At 37.2% G+C, this 23,016-nt stretch overlaps 1 protein-coding gene across 2 annotated transcripts in view; it reads left to right on the top strand.

Annotated features, from left to right (window-relative positions):
- The first annotated feature begins 266 nt into the window (after window positions 1-266).
- LOC117328002 (dual 3',5'-cyclic-AMP and -GMP phosphodiesterase 11-like) overlaps window positions 267-23,016 on the top strand; it is a 110,475-nt gene continuing 87,725 nt past the window's right edge. For both annotated transcript variants that reach the window (XM_033885310.1, XM_033885301.1), the window contains exon 1: window positions 267-1,914. In XM_033885310.1, the coding sequence (XP_033741201.1) occupies window positions 1,189-1,914 (726 nt within the window). In that variant the 5' untranslated portion in view covers window positions 267-1,188. The remainder of the gene's footprint in view (window positions 1,915-23,016) is intronic.

Genomic DNA, 23,016 nt, shown 5'->3' with positions numbered 1-23,016 from the left:
ACTTGGAGAATAACAGACGCAAATGAGCATAGACCTTTTACAAGTGAGACAATAACAAACATATTAATGAATACCAAATTAAAATTCAGTAATAGATACAATAAAAAACAAATAACGAATGAAGCTGCACGCCACTGAGTATTGACCTATCCAGCCGACTGTGATTGTCAACGCCCATGTAAAATACCAGTCTGACGATCAACACAATCTGCCGGTATGATATAATGATATGCGTTGCATTGTCGGTGTTATACAGCACATATACAAAGGCCATGTGGCCACGTGCTTATGTTGACGCATACGAAGTGGATATGGAAATTAGCTGGATATGTCTCAGAATCGGAGAAAAAGTTGGTTAAAGGAAATGATAGGGATTATAGATATCTCCATGGCTCTAGCAGCCCTCGTGGATTACCTACTGTTATTAACTCTAGAGCTTTAGCATGCGGAGACTGGAGAGACCCGGCCCAGCGAGAAGAATTTGTAGAAACACTGAAGTATTTTGATCTCCCACGAAGTGACCCTTGAACCTTATGACGATAGTAGAACTCCAAACCAATCGCATGGCCCAATACAGAAATACAAGGCCTCAGGTACGCCTATTGAACAGCAGAGAGGGGGTAGTATATAGCCAACTTTTGTGAATCAGTTTACGTTTGTAGGTTTAGGCGACTTTCTATGGCCTACCTAACATGACTAGTGTGTAACATGGCTACAACCGTGTGTGTTGGTGCGTTGAATCGTTTACGGACGGCGGTACTCTAGGCTGTATCGTCCCCAGGAACCCGGGCCACGTTGTAAACATAGCCATGTGATAACTATATAGTACGGAGTCGGGTCAATACCGAACGTGTGGAACTATTGGAGACCACAATACCGGTGCTCCGTCAGATAGCGGGACAGCTCTTTAACCACCGTACCGTGGCATACAGCGTGTCGCCGGGTCAAATATTTACCTAGTAGTTTATGGATCCGTAAGTATATTCATGCCTGGGCTGGGAAGTTTGTCAGCTGTCAGCTGAAGGCTTCTGTGTTCTCGTGTAACACTTCTTAACGGAGCTTCCTATCGGAAACAGCAAACTGGATTCGCTCCGCCAAAGTTTCTCCTCCAAACTGTTCCCATGTTCATCGTCGTCCACATGTAGGTCTAGGCGGACTAAAGGAAAGACCAAAGGCGGTTTCAGGAAAATGTCGGTCGACCCGGTCTGTGGTGACAGACAGTCCCCGGAACAGTCGGAGGAGTTTTCCCGGATGGAGCGTTGGATGGACGACCACCCGGAATTTGTCCATGACTACTTTGCTCGGAAAGCCAAGAAGAGCATGGTAGACGGCTGGCTTCTGGCCCATGCCTTCAACCACAGTCCCGGGCTCCATGTCCAGTCGGATAACAATTCCAGTGATTCGAACTCCAGGAACAACTCCGGAACAAATACACCTGTTCGGAAAATCTCTGCTCAAGAATTCGACAAAGGCGATACCCTAGATCCTATAGTATCGACAGTAGATGGATTGCCTACGTTTCTGGGCCCCTCATCTGCCCCGTCCAGCCAGAGCAGTACCAATAACAAGTGTCAACGTCGCTCGCGCAGCGAGCTTAAGGCGCTTGACGAAAAGGAACTAATGTACGAATTAGTGATAGACATATGTAACGACCTGGATGTCACCAGTCTCTGTCATAAAATACTCCAAAACGTGTGCATACTCCTTGACGCAGACAGGTGCTCCCTCTTCCTCGTGCACGGTAGTGGTACGGAGGAAAAGCACCTGGTGTCCAAACTGTTTGACGTTAACGCCGAAACGTCGTTAGATGAAGTGTCGGAAAATCGAGAGAGTATCCGAATAGCATGGGGAACGGGAATAATAGGATATGTGGCGAAAACGGGAGAACCACAAAACATTCCGGATGCATACAAGGTAAGCATGGGATAGACATGTTATATTGTCATAACGTAATCACTAAATACATTCCGGTACGTCACTAGGCCCGGAGGCTTAAGCGCGAGGCCATCCGGACAGGAATTAAAGGCAATCACCGGAACGTGTAAACACTGGTTTTTATAGTAAAGGCAGCTATACCTCGTTTGTTTACATGTTAGATCGGATAGAAGACAGAGTGCTTGTGGTTATTGTGATATACTTAATAAACATGGATATTGTAACAACACGACAGGGACTGAAATGTATAGGTGTAACGGTCCGGCAGGGACTGAAATGTATAGGTGTAACGGTCCGACAGGGGCTGAAATGTATAGGTGTAACGGTCCGGCAGGGACTGAAATGTATAGGTGTAACGGTCCGGCAGGGACTGAAATGTATAGGTAACAAAAACAATGATATGCATTGACACTGTTAAGGCATGTACATACATATGCCGCTAACAGTAACGCGGAAATGCCCCGGTTACTGTGTCAGTATTAAATATAGCTCATATAGTACACCGTATGTACGGAAGTCAATCTAACTCTGTAGCTACGGCAACAATACTAATGTAATTAGAGTGAACTTCTACGCCTGTACATCATAACCTTGTATGTACAAAATAAACCGTGTATTACTGTGTCGGTACTAAATAAACCGTGTATAACTGTGTCGGTACTAAATATACCGTGTATAACTGTGTCGGTTATAGTAAACCGTGTATAACTGTGTCGGTACCAAATATACCGTGTATAACTGTGTCAGTAATAAATAAACCGTGTATAACTGTGTCGGTACTAAATATACCGTGTATAACTGTGTCAGTAATAAATATACCGTGTATAACTGTGTCAGTAATAAATAAACCGTGTATAAATGTGTCGGTACTAAATATACCGTGTATAACTGTGTCGGTACTAAATGAACCGTGTATAACTGTGTCGGTACTAAATAAACCGTGTATAAATGTGTCGGTACTAAATATACCGTGTATAACTGTGTCGGTACTAAATATACCGTGTATAACTGTGTCGGTACTAAATATACCGTGTATAACTGTGTCGGTACTAAATATACCGTGTATAACTGTGTCGGTTATAGTAAACCGTGTATAACTGTGTCGGTACCAAATATACCGTGTATAACTGTGTCAGTAATAAATAAACCGTGTATAACTGTGTCGGTACTAAATATACCGTGTATAACTGTGTCAGTAATAAATATACCGTGTATAACTGTGTCAGTAATAAATAAACCGTGTATAAATGTGTCGGTACTAAATATACCGTGTATAACTGTGTCGGTACTAAATGAACCGTGTATAACTGTGTCGGTACTAAATAAACCGTGTATAAATGTGTCGGTACTAAATATACCGTGTATAACTGTGTCGGTACTAAATATACCGTGTATAACTGTGTCGGTACTAAATATACCGTGTATAACTGTGTCGGTACTAAATAAACCGTGTATAACTGTGTCAGTACTAAATAAACCGTGTATAACTGTGTCGGTACTAAATAAACCGTGTATAACTGTGTCGGTATTAAATAAACCGTGTATAACTGTGTCAGTAATAAATATACCGTGTATAACTGTGTCGGTACTAAATATACCGTGTATAACTGTGTCGGTACTAAATAAACCGTGTATAACTGTGTCGGTACTAAATATACCGTGTATAACTGTGTCGGTACTAAATAAACCGTGTATAACTGTGTCAGTAATAAATATACCGTGTATAACTGTGTCGGTATTAAATAAACCGTAGATATTCAGACTTCAGCTGTTTACGCACTTGATCTTACGGACTACAGTATATGTAAACAGTGTATAACTATGTAAACCGTGTATAACTATGTAAACCGTGTATAACTATGTAAACCGTGTATAACTGTATAACTATGTAAACAGTGTATAACTATGTAAACCGTGTATAACTATGTAAACCGTGTATAACTATGTAAACCGTGTATAACCGTATAACTATTTAAAGCGTGTATAACTATCTAAACCTTGTATAACCGTATAACTATTTAAAGCGTGTATAACTATCTGAACCTTGTATAACCGTATAACTATTTAAAGCGTGTATAGCTATCTAAACCTTGTATAACCGTATAACTATTTAAACCGTGTATAACTATCTAAACCTTGTATAACTGTTTAACTATTTAAACCGTGTATAACTATGTAAACCGTGTATAACTATGTAAACCGTTTATAACTATGTAAACAGTTTATAACTATGTATAACTATGTAAACCGTGTATAACTATGTAAACCGTGTATAACTATGTAAACCGTGTATAACTTTGTAAACCATGTATAACTGTATAACTATGTAAACCGTGTATAACTATGTAAACCGTTTATAACTATGTATAACTATGTAAACCGTATATAACTGTATAACTATGTAAACCGTGTATAACTGTATAACTATGTGAACCGTGTATAACTATGTATAACTGTGTAAACCGTGTATAACTATGTAAATCGTTTATAACTATGTATAACTATGTAAACCGTGTATAACTATGTAAACCGTTTATAACTATGTATAACTATGTAAACCGTGTATAACTGTATAACTATGTAAACCGTGTATAACTGTATAACGATGTAAACCGTGTATAACTATGTAAACCGTGTATAACTATGTATAACTATGTAAACCGTGTATAACTATGTAAACCGTGTATAACTATGTATAACTATGTAAACCGTGTATAACTATGTAAACCGTGTATAACTGTATAACTATGTAAACCGTGTATAACTGTATAACTATGTGAACCGTGTATAACTATGTATAACTATGTAAACCGTGTATAACTATGTATAACTATGTAAACCGTGTATAACTATGTATAACTATGTAAACCGTGTATAACTGTATAACTATGTGAACCGTGTATAACTATGTGAACCGTGTATAACTATGTAAACCGTGTATAACTGTATAACTATGTAAACCGTGTATAACTATGTAAACCGTGTATAACTGTATAACTATGTAAACCGTGTATAACTGTATAACTATGTAAACCGTGTATTACTATGTAAACCGTGTATAACTATGTAAACCGTTTATAACTATGTAAACCGTTTATAACTATGTAAATAGTTAATAACTATGTATAACTATGTAAACCGTGTATAACTATGTAAACCGTCTATAACTATGTAAACCGTGTATAACTGCATAACTATGTAAACCGTGTATAACTGTATAACTATGTAAACCGTGTATAACTATGTAAACCGTGTATAACTATGCAAACCGTGTATAACTATAACTATGTAAACCGTGTATAACTATGTAAACCGTGTATAACTGTATAACTATGTAAACCATGTATAACTGTATAACTATGTAAACCGTGTATAACTATGTAAACCGTGTATAACTATGCAAACCGTGTATAACTATAACTATGTAAACCGTGTATAACTATGTAAACCGTGTATAACTGTATAACTATGTAAACCGTGTATAACTGTATAACTATGTGAACCGTGTATAACTATGTATATACCGTGTATAACTGTGTCGGTACTAAATAAACCGTGTATAACTGTGTCGGTACTAAATAAACCGTGTATAACTGTGTCGGTAATAAATATACCGTGTATAACTGTGTCGGTACTAAATATACCGTGTATAACTGTGTCGGTACTAAATAAACCGTGTATAACTGTGTCGGTAATAAATATACCGTGTATAACTGTGTCGGTACTAAATAAACCGTGTATAACTGTGTCAGTACTAAATAAACCGTGTATAACTGTGTCGGTCCTTAATATACCGTGTATAACTGTGTCAGTAATAAATATACCGTGTATAACTGTGTCAGTAATAAATAAACCGTGTATAAATGTGTCGGTACTAAATATACCGTGTATAACTGTGTCGGTACTAAATGAACCGTGTATAACTGTGTCAGTAATAAATATACCGTGTATAACTGTGTCGGTACTAAATATACCGTGTATAACTGTGTCGGTACTAAATAAACCGTGTATAACTGTGTCGGTACTAAATATACCGTGTATAACTGTGTCGGTACTAAATAAACCGTGTATAACTGTGTCAGTAATAAATATACCGTGTATAACTGTGTCGGTATTAAATAAACCGTGTATAACTGTGTCGGTAATAAATAAACCGTAGATATTCAGACTTCAGCTGTTTACGCACTTGATCTTACGGACTACAGTATATGTAAACAGTGTATAACTATGTAAACCGTGTATAACTATGTAAACCGTGTATAACTATGTAAACCGTGTATAACTGTATAACTATGTAAACAGTGTATAACTATGTAAACCGTGTATAACTATGTAAACCGTGTATAACTATGTAAACCGTGTATAACCGTATAACTATTTAAAGCGTGTATAACTATCTAAACCTTGTATAACCGTATAACTATTTAAAGCGTGTATAACTATCTGAACCTTGTATAACCGTATAACTATTTAAAGCGTGTATAGCTATCTAAACCTTGTATAACCGTATAACTATTTAAACCGTGTATAACTATCTAAACCTTGTATAACTGTTTAACTATTTAAACCGTGTATAACTATGTAAACCGTGTATAACTATGTAAACCGTTTATAACTATGTAAACAGTTTAAAACTATGTATAACTATGTAAACCGTGTATAACTATGTAAACCGTGTATAACTATGTAAACCGTGTATAACTGTATAACTATGTAAACCGTGTATAACTATGTAAACCGTTTATAACTATGTATAACTATGTAAACCGTATATAACTGTATAACTATGTAAACCGTGTATAACTGTATAACTATGTGAACCGTGTATAACTATGTATAACTGTGTAAACCGTGTATAACTATGTAATCGTTTATAACTATGTATAACTATGAAAACCGTGTATAACTATGTAAACCGTTTATAACTATGTATAACTATGTAAACCGTGTATAACTGTATAACTATGTAAACCGTGTATAACTGTATAACGATGTAAACCGTGTATAACTATGTAAACCGTGTATAACTATGTATAACTATGTAAACCGTGTATAACTATGTAAACCGTGTATAACTATGTAAACCGTGTATAACTATGTATAACTATGTAAACCGTGTATAACTATGTAAACCGTGTATAACTGTATAACTATGTAAACCGTGTATAACTATGTAAACCGTGTATAACTGTATAACTATGTGAACCGTGTATAACTATGTATAACTATGTAAACCATGTATAACTATGTATAACTATGTAAACCGTGTATAACTATGTATAACTATGTCAACCGTGTATAACTGTATAACTATGTAAACCGTGTATAACTATGTGAACCGTGTATAACTATGTAAACCGTGTATAACTGTATAACTATGTAAACCGTGTATAACTATGTAAACCGTGTATAACTATGTAAACCGTTTATAACTATGTAAACAGTTTATAACTATGTATAACTATGTAAACCGTGTATAACTATGTAAACCGTGTATAACTATGTAAACCGTGTATAACTTTGTAAACCATGTATAACTGTATAACTATGTAAACCGTGTATAACTATGTAAACCGTTTATAACTATGTATAACTATGTAAACCGTATATAACTGTATAACTATGTAAACCGTGTATAACTGTATAACTATGTGAACCGTGTATAACTATGTATAACTGTGTAAACCGTGTATAACTATGTAAATCGTTTATAACTATGTATAACTATGTAAACCGTGTATAACTATGTAAACCGTTTATAACTATGTATAACTATGTAAACCGTGTATAACTGTATAACTATGTAAACCGTGTATAACTGTATAACGATGTAAACCGTGTATAACTATGTAAACCGTGTATAACTATGTATAACTATGTAAACCGTGTATAACTATGTAAACCGTGTATAACTATGTATAACTATGTAAACCGTGTATAACTATGTAAACCGTGTATAACTGTATAACTATGTAAACCGTGTATAACTGTATAACTATGTGAACCGTGTATAACTATGTATAACTATGTAAACCGTGTATAACTATGTATAACTATGTAAACCGTGTATAACTATGTATAACTATGTAAACCGTGTATAACTGTATAACTATGTGAACCGTGTATAACTATGTGAACCGTGTATAACTATGTAAACCGTGTATAACTGTATAACTATGTAAACCGTGTATAACTATGTAAACCGTGTATAACTGTATAACTATGTAAACCGTGTATAACTGTATAACTATGTAAACCGTGTATTACTATGTAAACCGTGTATAACTATGTAAACCGTTTATAACTATGTAAACCGTTTATAACTATGTAAATAGTTAATAACTATGTATAACTATGTAAACCGTGTATAACTATGTAAACCGTCTATAACTATGTAAACCGTGTATAACTGCATAACTATGTAAACCGTGTATAACTGTATAACTATGTAAACCGTGTATAACTATGTAAACCGTGTATAACTATGCAAACCGTGTATAACTATAACTATGTAAACCGTGTATAACTATGTAAACCGTGTATAACTGTATAACTATGTAAACCATGTATAACTGTATAACTATGTAAACCGTGTATAACTATGTAAACCGTGTATAACTATGCAAACCGTGTATAACTATAACTATGTAAACCGTGTATAACTATGTAAACCGTGTATAACTGTATAACTATGTAAACCGTGTATAACTGTATAACTATGTGAACCGTGTATAACTATGTATATACCGTGTATAACTGTGTCGGTACTAAATAAACCGTGTATAACTGTGTCGGTAATAAATATACCGTGTATAACTGTGTCGGTACTAAATATACCGTGTATAACTGTGTCGGTACTAAATAAACCGTGTATAACTGTGTCGGTAATAAATATACCGTGTATAACTGTGTCGGTACTAAATAAACCGTGTATAACTGTGTCAGTACTAAATAAACCGTGTATAACTGTGTCGGTCCTTAATATACCGTGTATAACTGTGTCAGTAATAAATATACCGTGTATAACTGTGTCAGTAATAAATAAACCGTGTATAAATGTGTCGGTACTAAATATACCGTGTATAACTGTGTCGGTACTAAATGAACCGTGTATAACTGTGTCAGTAATAAATATACCGTGTATAACTGTGTCGGTACTAAATATACCGTGTATAACTGTGTCGGTACTAAATAAACCGTGTATAACTGTGTCGGTACTAAATATACCGTGTATAACTGTGTCGGTACTAAATAAACCGTGTATAACTGTGTCAGTAATAAATATACCGTGTATAACTGTGTCGGTATTAAATAAACCGTGTATAACTGTGTCGGTAATAAATAAACCGTAGATATTCAGACTTCAGCTGTTTACGCACTTGATCTTACGGACTACAGTATATGTAAACAGTGTATAACTATGTAAACCGTGTATAACTATGTAAACCGTGTATAACTATGTAAACCGTGTATAACTGTATAACTATGTAAACCGTGTATAACTATGTAAACCGTGTATAACTATGTAAACCGTGTATAACTATGTAAACCGTGTATAACCGTATAACTATTTAAAGCGTGTATAACTATCTAAACCTTGTATAACCGTATAACTATTTAAAGCGTGTATAACTATCTGAACCTTGTATAACCGTATAACTATTTAAAGCGTGTATAGCTATCTAAACCTTGTATAACCGTATAACTATTTAAACCGTGTATAACTATCTAAACCTTGTATAACTGTTTAACTATTTAAACCGTGTATAACTATGTAAACCGTGTATAACTATGTAAACCGTTTATAACTATGTAAACAGTTTAAAACTATGTATAACTATGTAAACCGTGTATAACTATGTAAACCGTGTATAACTATGTAAACCGTGTATAACTGTATAACTATGTAAACCGTGTATAACTATGTAAACCGTTTATAACTATGTATAACTATGTAAACCGTATATAACTGTATAACTATGTAAACCGTGTATAACTGTATAACTATGTGAACCGTGTATAACTATGTATAACTGTGTAAACCGTGTATAACTATGTAATCGTTTATAACTATGTATAACTATGAAAACCGTGTATAACTATGTAAACCGTTTATAACTATGTATAACTATGTAAACCGTGTATAACTGTATAACTATGTAAACCGTGTATAACTGTATAACGATGTAAACCGTGTATAACTATGTAAACCGTGTATAACTATGTATAACTATGTAAACCGTGTATAACTATGTAAACCGTGTATAACTATGTAAACCGTGTATAACTATGTAAACCGTGTATAACTATGTATAACTATGTAAACCGTGTATAACTATGTAAACCGTGTATAACTGTATAACTATGTAAACCGTGTATAACTATGTAAACCGTGTATAACTGTATAACTATGTGAACCGTGTATAACTATGTATAACTATGTAAACCGTGTATAACTATGTATAACTATGTAAACCGTGTATAACTATGTATAACTATGTCAACCGTGTATAACTGTATAACTATGTAAACCGTGTATAACTATGTGAACCGTGTATAACTATGTAAACCGTGTATAACTGTATAACTATGTAAACCGTGTATAACTATGTAAACCGTGTATAACTGTATAACTATGTAAACCGTGTATAACTGTATAACTATGTAAACCGTGTATTACTATGTAAACCGTGTATAACTATGTAAACCGTTTATAACTATGTAAACCGTTTATAACTATGTAAACCGTTTATAACTATGTAAATAGTTAATAACTATGTATAACTATGTAAACCGTGTATAACTATGTAAACCGTCTATAACTATGTAAACCGTCTATAACTATGTAAACCGTGTATAACTGCATAACTATGTAAACCGTGTATAACTGTATAACTATGTAAACCGTGTATAACTATGTAAACCGTGTATAACTATGCAAACCGTGTATAACTATAACTATGTAAACCGTGTATAACTATGTAAATCGTTTATAACTATGTATAACTATGAAAACCGTGTATAACTATGTAAACCGTTTATAACTATGTATAACTATGTAAACCGTGTATAACTGTATAACTATGTAAACCGTGTATAACTGTATAACGATGTAAACCGTGTATAACTATGTAAACCGTGTATAACTATGTATAACTATGTAAACCGTGTATAACTATGTAAACCGTGTATAACTATGTATAACTATGTAAACCGTGTATAACTATGTAAATCGTGTATAACTGTATAACTATGTAAACAGTGTATAACTATGTAAACCGTTTATAACTATGTATAACTATGTAAACCGTGTACAACTGTATAACTATGTAAACCGTGTATAACTATGTAAACCGTATATGACTATATAACGATGTAAACCGTGTATAACTATTTAAACCGTGTATAACTATTTATAAATATGTTAACCATGTAAAACTACGTATAAATATGTTAACCATGTAAAACTACGTATACATATGTTAACCATGTAAAACTACGTATAAATATGTTAACCATGTAAAACTACGTATAAATATATTAACCGTGTATAACTGTGCAATACTAGATATGTAAACCGTGTATAGCTATGTATACCGTGTCAATAATGGTGTAACGGTATATGGTAATACTACGATGGCTAATTGCAATATGAATTTGGGTAAAATAGTCGTTGCCATGGTGTGTCTTGGTAAAACAGTCGTTGCCATGGTGTGTCTTGGTAAAACAGTCGTTGTCATGGTGTGTCTTGGTAAAACAGTCGTTGCCATGGTGTGTCTTGGTAAAACAGTCGTTGCCATGGTGTGTCTTGGTAAAACAGTCGTTGCCATGGTGTGTCTTGGTAAAACAGTCGTTGCCATGGTGTGTCTGAGTAAAACAATCCTTGTCATGGTGTGTCTGGGTAAAAATGTCGTTGTCATGGTGTGTCTGGGTAAAACTTCCGTTGTCATGGTGTTTCTGGGTAAAACTGTGGTTGAAATGGTATATATGGATAAAACTATCGTTGTCGTGGTATATATTGGTAAAACTGTCGTCGTCATGATGTATCTAGGTAAAACTGTCGTTGTGATGGTGTATCTGGGTAAAACTGCAGTTGTTATGGTATATATGGGTAAATGTGTCGTTGGTTTGGTGTATAGGGGTAAAACTGTCGTTGTCATGGTGTATATGGTGTCGTTGTCATGGTTTATTTGGGTAGAGCTGTCGTCGTCATAGTGTTTATGAGTAAAACTGTCGTTGTCATGGTTTGTATGAGTAAAACTGTCGTTGTCATTGCGTTTATCAAAAAAACTGTCGTCATGGTTTATATGAGTAAAACTGTCGTTGTCCTGGTGTATATGAGTAAAACTGTCGTTGTCATGGTGTATAGAGTAAAATTGCCGTTGTCTTGGTGTATCTTGGTAAAATGTTGTTGCCATAGTGTTACAAAGTAAAATTGTGTCGTGGTGACGTGATGTCATCACTTTAAGGCTAGGTATGCTCATGTATCGTGTGTAACAGTACCCGTAATATTATACATATAAAATAGACCAGTAGAGTGATGTCATCCGTCAGAGAGCTTTACAACCGAAGGTGTTACTTACAACGTAAAGCTACAAATAGACACGCTTGTCACTTAATGCCTTCTGGGTTTTGAAAATATGAGTCGATAATTATTTATAAATGAAATAGTTTTTATCTCTGGTGATACCTTTCTCCATGATACGATTCTAGGCTCATACGTCAGAAATCTGTGATTAACCAAGCGTAATCAGTAGTTACACGGTCTGGTAACGACGTGGCACGTGCACTTGTTTCTTGTGGCGTGAGAGATGTAATTCACACTGTTAAAGAGAAAAGTACCGACAGTTATTCCAGCGCCGGACTGGTCCCAAACTCCCGGGCTATATACATGTTGTCAGCGATGGCGACAAAGGGAGAGTGAAGTGATATCTATGTCGTTGTTTGTACCTTTCTGAAAGTCTTCTGACATCGTGAATAGCCATTAAACGTTAAATATACCGATCTTTAACACTAAACCATTGACCTGTACTTTTAAATTTGAAACCAGAATAAAATGCTGCGAGCCGGGGACGAAATGACCATTCTGTCCGTCTACTAATTATACTCGCCCTTGTTACAAACACACCAATAATAAATGCTATTCACACTTCTGTATCAGAAAACAAATTTGTGGTTCTAAATATCAACATAGACAACTTACCGGACCGTTATTCATTTCCAACTCACCGGCTCTTATTCAAAAATGAAATTAACATATAAACACGGTTTTCCAGTGTAAATTGAGAGTAATGACCCAGATACCTTACTCTTTATCGCAATAATTTGTTACTAGCTTCGTATATTTAATCAGCGGTCATGAGTAATGTACAAAATGGTAAACAGAAAAAAGTTTTTGTTTAAATGTTTAAATTCTTTAATTTGTTTGACCCAACATATTTCAATAAGATTGATATTGTTTTGCAACAGCATTGTAAATAACAAAAAGCTGATGTAGCAATAAAACCTTTTGAAAGATATACAAACCAATAAAGACAGAAATACAAAGTATGGTATGTTTGGCCGTGGGGCCGAATATTTAATTTTACGTACAATTCTGCATTATGTGTATCATACTTGATGCTATACAGCATGTTATAATGGCATCCAATGCCTACGTCACCCTGGCCAGCTCTCAGAAACACGTGTCTTTGTCAAGGTCGGGCACTTGTTTGACCTCCGAACTGAATAGGACGAGCTATAGGACATGTTGGTTTTAAGTTTGAGTAACATTATTTCGAGGTGTCGGATTTATTGTCGGTGAAACAGATATGTATAATTGGTTGTGTAAAAGGTAAAGGAAGTTATTCCCTCCATGAATGTCTCTATGGGTAGTTATTCCCTCCATGAATGCCTCTATGGGAAGTTATTCACTCCATGAATGCCTCTATGGGAAGTTATTCACTCCATGAATGCCTCTATGGGAAGTTATTCCCTCCATGAATGCCTCTATGGGTAGTTATTCACTCCTTGTACGCCTCTATGGGAAGTCATTCATTCAGTGTAGGAAAGCACGTTTCTATGAAGAACTATTCCGTGAATGACCGATCTTTTTTAAAGTTAATGGAAGGGACAACACCTGACCAAAACAAAACACATAAACCACAAAGATCACAGGTACTGTTATGGGGACAGCAGATCCCATCAATACATTTATATTTTGATAAAGGGATGCATAGAAGAAAACTCCCGATTGGGTAGGATTGTCACTATGAGTCGTCTCCTACTGTCAACATGTAACGGCATGCAAGCCTTTTCTGTGGGGTTCTCTAATGTCCATTAAACGGAAGACATAAAATAAACCACACTGATCCTGTAAATACCTCCAGTTACGTCATACAGTGAGATCCTGTAAATACCTCCAGTTACCTCATACAATGAGATCCTGTAAATACCTCCAGTTACGTCATACAGTGAGATCCTGTAAATACCTCATGTTACGTCATACAGTGAGATCCTGTAAATACCTCCTGTTACGTCATACAGTGAGATCCTGTAAATGTCCTCATCTTACGTCATACAGTGAGATCCTGTAAATGTCCTCATCTTACGTCATACAGTGAGATCCTGTAAATACCTCCTGTTACGTCATACAGTGAGATCCTGTAAATACCTCCTGTTACGTCATACAGTGAGATCCTGTAATACCTCCTCTTACGTCATACAGTGAGATCCTGTTAATACCTCCTCTTACGCCATACAGTGAGATCCTGTAAATGTCCTCATCTTACGTCATACAGTGAGATCCTGTAATTACATTCCTCTTACGTCACATAGTGAGATCCTGTAAATACCTACTCTTACGTCACACAGTGAGATCCTGTAAATACCCGTTTAGCTGTATGAAAATATATATATTGTTTAGCTATGACGAGATATGTATATCGGTTAGCTATGGGGAGATATGTTTATCGGTTAGCTATTGGTAGATATGTATATCGGTTAGCTATGGGAGATATAAGTATATCGGTTAGCTATGGGAGATATAGGTATATCGGTTAGCTATGGGGAGATATGTATATCGGTTAGCTATGAGAAGATATGTATATCGGTTAGCTATTGGGAGATATGTATATCGGTTAGCTATGGGAGATATAAGTATATCGGTTACCTATGGGAGATATATGTATATCGGTTAGCTATGGGGATATAGGTATATCGGTTAGCTATGGGGAGATATGTATATCGGTTAGCTATGGGGAGATATGTATATCGGTTAGCTATGGGGAGATCTGTATATCGGTTAGCTATGTGGAAATATATGTATATCGGTTAGCTATGGGAAGCTATATGGATGTTCTCTAGCTGCATGAATATGTATAGCTACAGGAACTGTTTAGTTTATTGATATTGTAAATTCTTTCTGATCTTACGATTCTTCGTTAAGTGTTAGCTGACCATTAACACGCTCTAGAGCTATATCAGAGATCAAAGTGGCGTGCTTATTGCTGCATGTACATATTCAGTCTTTGTCGACTTCAGAGAACAAATTTCTAATTGAGCATGAAAGTGAAGGGATTTTTTTACGAAGTAGTTAGGTCCATTTATATTCCCAGTGAAGCGGCCGCAAGGTCCACCGATAGACATCTACGGATGATCAAAGCTCACGTGCTGCGTGCCCAATTGATTGCATGTCCGATCATCATTTTTATGCACAAAGCGTTGCGTCCGATTGTCGTCTCCGATAGACCCGGCCATTCACCACTATCAACAGATGACCACTCGGTTTAGATGCATCACCTCACCTGCCTGTAAATAATGTATGAGCCCACTAAGACCGTGCTGTATACGTTATACCGGGAAGAGTCAGTATCATACAATACATGTACTAATGTAAAAAGTAGAATTTCAACTGAGACACTGCCATATCCATTGACATAGACACGACATGAAGATTTTTTTTTTAAATATGAAAATACGAAGGAATAGAGATTGTGGACGGGCTCGTGCTGTCAGTTACTGGTTTACAATGTAAGTGATGTCCTTATTGACGAATCACACACAGACTGAGGGCTACGACAGACGATCTTGTGTGATGTTCGTTCTTGTCCAAAAATGGTCAGAAATACCTACAGCATCAGCAAGTTCGTTACGTAGAACATGGTGAACGGTGAACTTTTGAACTGAAACTCGTGGGTGCCTGTCACACCCAGAGCGTGGCCTGGAGTGATGAAGGGGATGGCGGTTTCACAGTTGGACGCTGGTCTATTTGCTGCTACAGATAACAATGTGCCGCGGAAGCTCCGACTACACCGCGGAGTGATACATCATACATGGTTTAGTCCCGATCAGGGCTCATCCGTCATGCCTGCCTGTCGGTGATAATCGAAACCGACCTAATCAATAGTCATCGACAAAACTCGACATACTGACAGAACGTGCATTCATGTCACTGTGTACAGGGGTCGTATCATGCAAACTACTCTAGAGAATACCATCTCACAATAAAAACACATAGTATCATATCACTAACTATAATACACCATCTCACAAACCACAGTACACAAACTACAGTACAACATCTCACAAACTATAGTACACCATCTCACAAACTACAGTACAACATCTCACAAACTACACAACATCTCACAAACTACAGTACACCATCTCACAAACTACACTACACCATCTCACAAACCACAGTACACAAACTACAGTACACCATCTCACAAACTACAGTACACCATCTCACAAACTACAGTACAACATCTCACAAACTACACTACACCATCTCACAAACTACACTACACCATCTCACAAACCACAGTACAACCATCTTACAAACTACAGTACACCATCTCACAAACTACAGTACACCATCTCACAAACTACACTACACCATCTCACAAACTACAGTACAACATCTCACAAACTACACTACACCATCTCACAAACTACACTACACCATCTCACAAACTACACTACACCATCTCACAAACCACAGTACAACATCTCACAAACTACAGTACACCATCTTACAAACTACAGTACACCATCTCACAAACTACAGTACATCTCACAAACTACAGTACACCATCTCACAAACTACACTACACCATCTCACAAAGTACACTACACCATCTCACAAACCACAGTACAACATCTCACAAACTACAGTACACCATCTCACAAACTACAGTACACCATCTCACAAACTACACTACACCATCTCACAAACTACAGTACAACATCTCACCAACCACAGTACGCAAACTATAATACACCATCTCACAAACTACAGTACAACATCTCACAAACTACACTACACCATCTCACAAACTACACTACACCATCTCACAAACTACACTACACCATCTCACAAACTACACTACACCACTACAAACACAGTACACATCTCACAAAACATACACATCTACAACTCATACACCATCACAAACACATACACATCTCACAACACAGTACACATCTCACAAACTACAGTACACCATCTACAAACTACATACACCATTCACAATACAGTACACAACAACTACAGTACACCATCTCAAAAACTACACTACACCATCTACAAACTACAGTACACCATCTCACAAACCACAGTACACACAACCTCCACCAAACTACAGTACACCATCTCACAAACTACAGTACACCATCTCACAAACTACACTACACACACAACAAAACACTACACCATCTCACAAACTACAGTACAACCATCTCACAAACTACAGTACACCATCTCACAAACTACAGTACACCATCTCACAAACTACAGTACACCATCTCACAAACTACAGTACACCATCTCACAAACTACACTACACCATCTCACAAACTACAGTACAACATCTCACAAACTACAGTACAACATCTCACAAACTACACTACAAACCACCAGTCTCACAAACGATAGTACAAACATGCTTCACATAACAAACACAGTACAACATCTCACAAACTACAACTACAAACCATCTCACAAACTAACAACTACACATCTCACAACTAACAACTACACACCATCTCACAAAACTACAGTACAAAGCCATCTCACAAAAACTACACTACAACCATTCTCACAAACTACAGTACAAACCATCTCACAAGTACACTACAACCATCTCACAAAGTACAGTTACAAACCATCTCACAAACATACAGTACACATCTTCACAAACTACCACTACAACCATCTCACAAACCTACACTTACAACACTCACAAACTAACACTACACCATCTCACAAACTACAGTACACCATCTCACAAACCACAGTACAACATCTCACAAACCACAGTACACCATCTCACAAACTACAGTACACCATCTCACAAACTACAGTACACCATCTCACAAACTACACTACACCATCTCACAAACTACAGTACACCATCTCACAAACTACAGTACACCATCTCACAAACTACAGTACACCATCTTACAAACTACACTACACCATCTCACAAACTACACTACACCATCTCACAAACTACACTACACCATCTCACAAACTACACTACAACATCTCACAAACTACAGTACACCATCTCACAAACTACAGTACACCATGTCACAAACTACATTGCACCTTCTCACAAACTATAGTGAACAAAACATTATTTCACGAACAAGACAGATCAACCTAGTCTCCCAAACAACGTTACGCTAGTCCTGTACAGTCTGTCAATATGTACAACACTTCTAACAGCACTCCATTATCTGTTGGCGTCTTCTTTGTGTGACGTTCAGTATGATAATGTTTGCTTGTAAACGTCCTCTTTATGACAAAACAATGATTGCGCGGGTCATAACAATTAATTTAGCTAGTTAATCGGTGTCATAAAATCACCGAAAAACGTCAAGCACGTATTATAAAAATGTTGGATGTTTGTTGATAAATATTTGCCTAGTAAACATCGGCGCTCCTATCCAGCAATATAGTATGCTAATCTGGATGTGATACGTCCAGGGGTCCGTGTGAAACGATCGGATAAGTTCTCAGTCACAGTATAACATATCATTGTATATTAGATCATATTACAGCAAAATCAATTTATTGGGTCATAGTACGGTTAATTGTATTGGATCTTAGTACCGTTAATTATATTGGATCATAGTACGGTAAATTGTATTGGATCATAGTACGGTTAAATTGCATTTTAGCATAGAACGGTTAATTTTATTGGATCATAGTACAGTTAATTGTATTTGATCATAGAACGGTTAATTGTATTGTATCACAGTACCGTTAATTATATTGGATTATAGTACGGTTAATTGTATTGGATCTTAGTACCGTTAATTATATTGGATCATAGTACCGTTAATTGTATTGGATCATAGTACGGTTAATTGGGTTTGGCTATAATGCGATTTATTTATGGGACCACAATGAGTTTATTTGTATTGAATGATAAAGCGATCAATTGTATTGGATAGTTTTAATCATATGACACCAAGTCGTGTTGAAAACATGACGGAAATCAATATGATTCAGTTTTAAATGGTCGGCACGAGTCTAGATATGATTTCAACAGGGTAGGCGCAAAGATAAGGAGGTCGGTTTCAATGGGATGAGTTGGAAGGAGGGATGGTAAGAGGAGGGATATATACCAACTGACTTATGATCGAAAGTGTAGAGAGCTAACATGTTCAATGGGAGTGACAGAGTTGTAAGTTCCTATTTACCGGCGGTAGACAAAGGCCACAGTGCAAATATATCAAATGAGCTCATTACTGGTACGTGATCGCTTTCTTGGCACTGGTCGATATTTATTCATATTTAACTTCGAGGCATCATTATCGCAGCTTGTCGTGGGATAAAAACAGCAGGTCAAGTGATCGAATCAAAACAGACGTAAATAATCACCTCATATAGTAATCTGAATAAGAACAAGAAATCCACGGAGGTTGATGTGTCGCCTGCGCAGAAAGTTTGGTGATTACAAGAGTAATCACAAGGCAACGAATTTAGTATTTTTGGTAACAGTGACATTAACCTTTGGCCTTAGGCGACACAAAAACCAGTAACCTGTTCTCTTTACATTCACTTGAGAAAATTGTATACATTATTGGAAATTTTTCATTTTACACAGACTGTTAGGTCATATTTCCAGATTGGCGTGAAAATGTCACCGTTACTAAGATAGGTCCAAACACGCTTAGACTGTAACAAATTACCATGTCCCTGAGACCAGGAAAGGTCGAAGTAACAAATTCCCGGGTCCCTGTGACCAGGATAGGTCGAAATACACTTAGACTGTAACAAATCCTCGGGTCCCTGTGACCAGGATAGGTCCAAACACACTTAGACTGTAACAAATTACCATGTCCCTGAGACCAGGAAAGGTCGAAGTAACAAATTCCCGGGTCCCTGTGACCAGGATAGGTCGAAATACACTTAGACTGTAACAAATTCTCGGGTCCCTGTGACCAGGATAGGTAGAAATACACTTAGCCTGTAACAAATTCCCGGGTCCCTGTGACCAGGATAGGTCGAAATACACCTACACTATAAACATTATCATGTCCCTGTGGTATTCAACCCATTATACGTATGCTTGATTTCTGGTTTCTTCATTTCTTCACGAGTTTGCATCACTGATTATCCGATTTCCCTAAACTTCCGGTTGAAAGATCAAACTCGAGTTGTTTCTATGTTAGGTTGTCCCAGTAATAGGATTACATCTCACGGATCGCCTACTATTGAATGGTGTTAGATACTGCATATGATGGTGCGATATAAAAACCCCGTTGACAACACCAAGCAGCATGCCTAGTTCACAGCCGTGTATTTGGAATCTTGTCGCTACCGTAGGAATAGGGAGGTATTCTCTACAGCAGGAAATGTATTAAGGAAACAGAAGACAATGCGCGAGAGATTTTGGTCACAGTATTAACTTTGTAATAACACGCGATTGTTGTAATTCTGAATAGATATTGTCCGTTCACCTCAATACCATGTATTCAAGCTGGCACAACATTAATACTGTTCTGAGTCGTTATTAGGATTGACTGACCGATGTCAGGAGTTGTAATGTACAGAAGTATATGTCAAACATGAAGCTGACGTTAGATATCTAAACGTATGGAATTCATTGTTCTACTGATCTAAGAAGGATTTGATGGTTATCATCAACATCACACTATAGGCAAGCTTCCTGTCTGTCTCTCAGTTGTTTAAATGAGTGTATAATTGTCCGGACTATGAATTACCAATATCGTTGTCAAAATGTCCGTAACTGTTCTTGACTGGCGGGAAACGGCTAACACCTAGTGGTTTGTCTGTAATGAAATCGTTTAGAATTGCCCCAGCCTCCTGGGACCGGACTATGAATAGCGAACTGTCCCTCGGGATCAGACACAATATTGCCAGCTGTGTACTACAGCTAGTTCAATTACAGAAAGTCCCCTGTGTCATATTCATTCACTTCGTGATGGCTGGCTAAATATCGTCACCGTCCTTTAAAAAGTTCCTTAAACATATTACCAGTGTGGATGCCGTAAACAGTTGATTGTTACAGCCCCGGCCTCCTCCCGTTACCACTCGGTAGCGCGCTGAGAGCTAGGTAAATGTATTGGTGATTCGGTAATAAATTGAAGGACTTGATGAATTGGAGCGCGGTAAATAGGTCTAAACAACAGCGCTATCTCCCGGCCAGCTATTGTTGGGATATGCTCTCGTAAAACCATCGAGTTGCTATTAAGAGTTCATCTACCATGTAAACTCGCATTAGCGGAACAAATGAATTAACCAGATTATTTTTTATCATATGCCTCGCAACATGCGGTAACATGCTATGGTGCACGTATATTTGATAGTGGACCCCTACCCATAGCTAGCTTTGTGTCGTGTTCGTTAGAAAATACCCAATAACATATGGAGCTCGTCCCACATTTCCGTGAATCAGCTACTCCACACCTAACCGGCACTAATTGTAATTCCATATCGCCACTCCATTATCTGTAAGTATATTTTTGTGAATGGCGGCCATGTCGATAGCCGTGCCGCCTGATCGCCATCCGCCCTCGGAATCCCTCCGATACACGTTTGCGCCGAACTTCAAACGTCTTCTCTTAGCAGCTGGCGAGGCTCTGACGTCAGAAAAATATATATCCATGGTCACTTAGTCTTATTTACAGACCAGAAGGCTCGGCGTAAGGGTGTGTGTCGTGCAATGGAACGTGTGCATTTTGATTGGAGTGTGTCTTAATTCACGCGCGTCTCCAGCTCGTTCAGGGTGACATAAACAGGTCGAGATAAACTTGATGTTTTAGATAGAAAAACAATGAACAGGACATGTTTACTGGTAGTAGCATTATGGAAGTGAGTGATATCCTTATGACGTAGTGGTGATATTGTATGACGAATTCATTAACATTCGTGAGTATAGGGTGATTGTACAATAAGGCCTTGTCTGCACACGAACTTCCACCAGTACATAGCCGTTATTTACCGCCGTCTATCGATCTATCGCCAATCACTAGCATAAATCACATCTATAAAACCACACCGCTTATTTAAAGTCGTAGTGACGCAAGCAATGTAAACAATCCGCACGATTTTATCGGAGAATGCAACAATAAAAAACCTATTATAACCTACAGCAACAATGGCCGTATGTTATTTGAGCAGGATTAGCCTCAATAGTTATACCCTAGAACACCACCAGTCCTCCTTCCTGTTTTTCTATATTGTAGGCCCGGAGACCAGCGTCCTTCCTGTTTTATAGGTTGGGCCTCTGTAGACCACCGTCCTTCCTGTTTTATATATTGGGCCTCTGTAGGCCACCGTCCTTCCTGTTTTATATATTGGGCCTCTGTAGACCACCGTCCTTCCTGTTTTATATGTTGGGGCCTCTGTAGACAACCGTCCTTCCTGTTTTATAGGTTGGGCCTCTGTAGACCACCACCCTTCCTGTTTAATATGTTGGGCCTCTGTAGACCACCGTCCTTCCTGTTTTATATGTTGGGCCTCTGTAGACCACCACCCTTCCTGTTTTATAGGTTGGGCCTCTGTAGGCCACCGTCCTTCCTGTTTTATAGGTTGGGGCCTCTGTAGACCACCACCCTTCCTGT

This window comes from Pecten maximus, chromosome 1 (genome assembly GCF_902652985.1).
Source record: "Pecten maximus chromosome 1, xPecMax1.1, whole genome shotgun sequence".
Classification (NCBI taxonomy): domain Eukaryota; kingdom Metazoa; phylum Mollusca; class Bivalvia; order Pectinida; family Pectinidae; genus Pecten; species Pecten maximus.
Note: the sequence above shows the minus strand (reverse complement) of the source record. Positions and strands in the feature narration are given on the sequence as shown.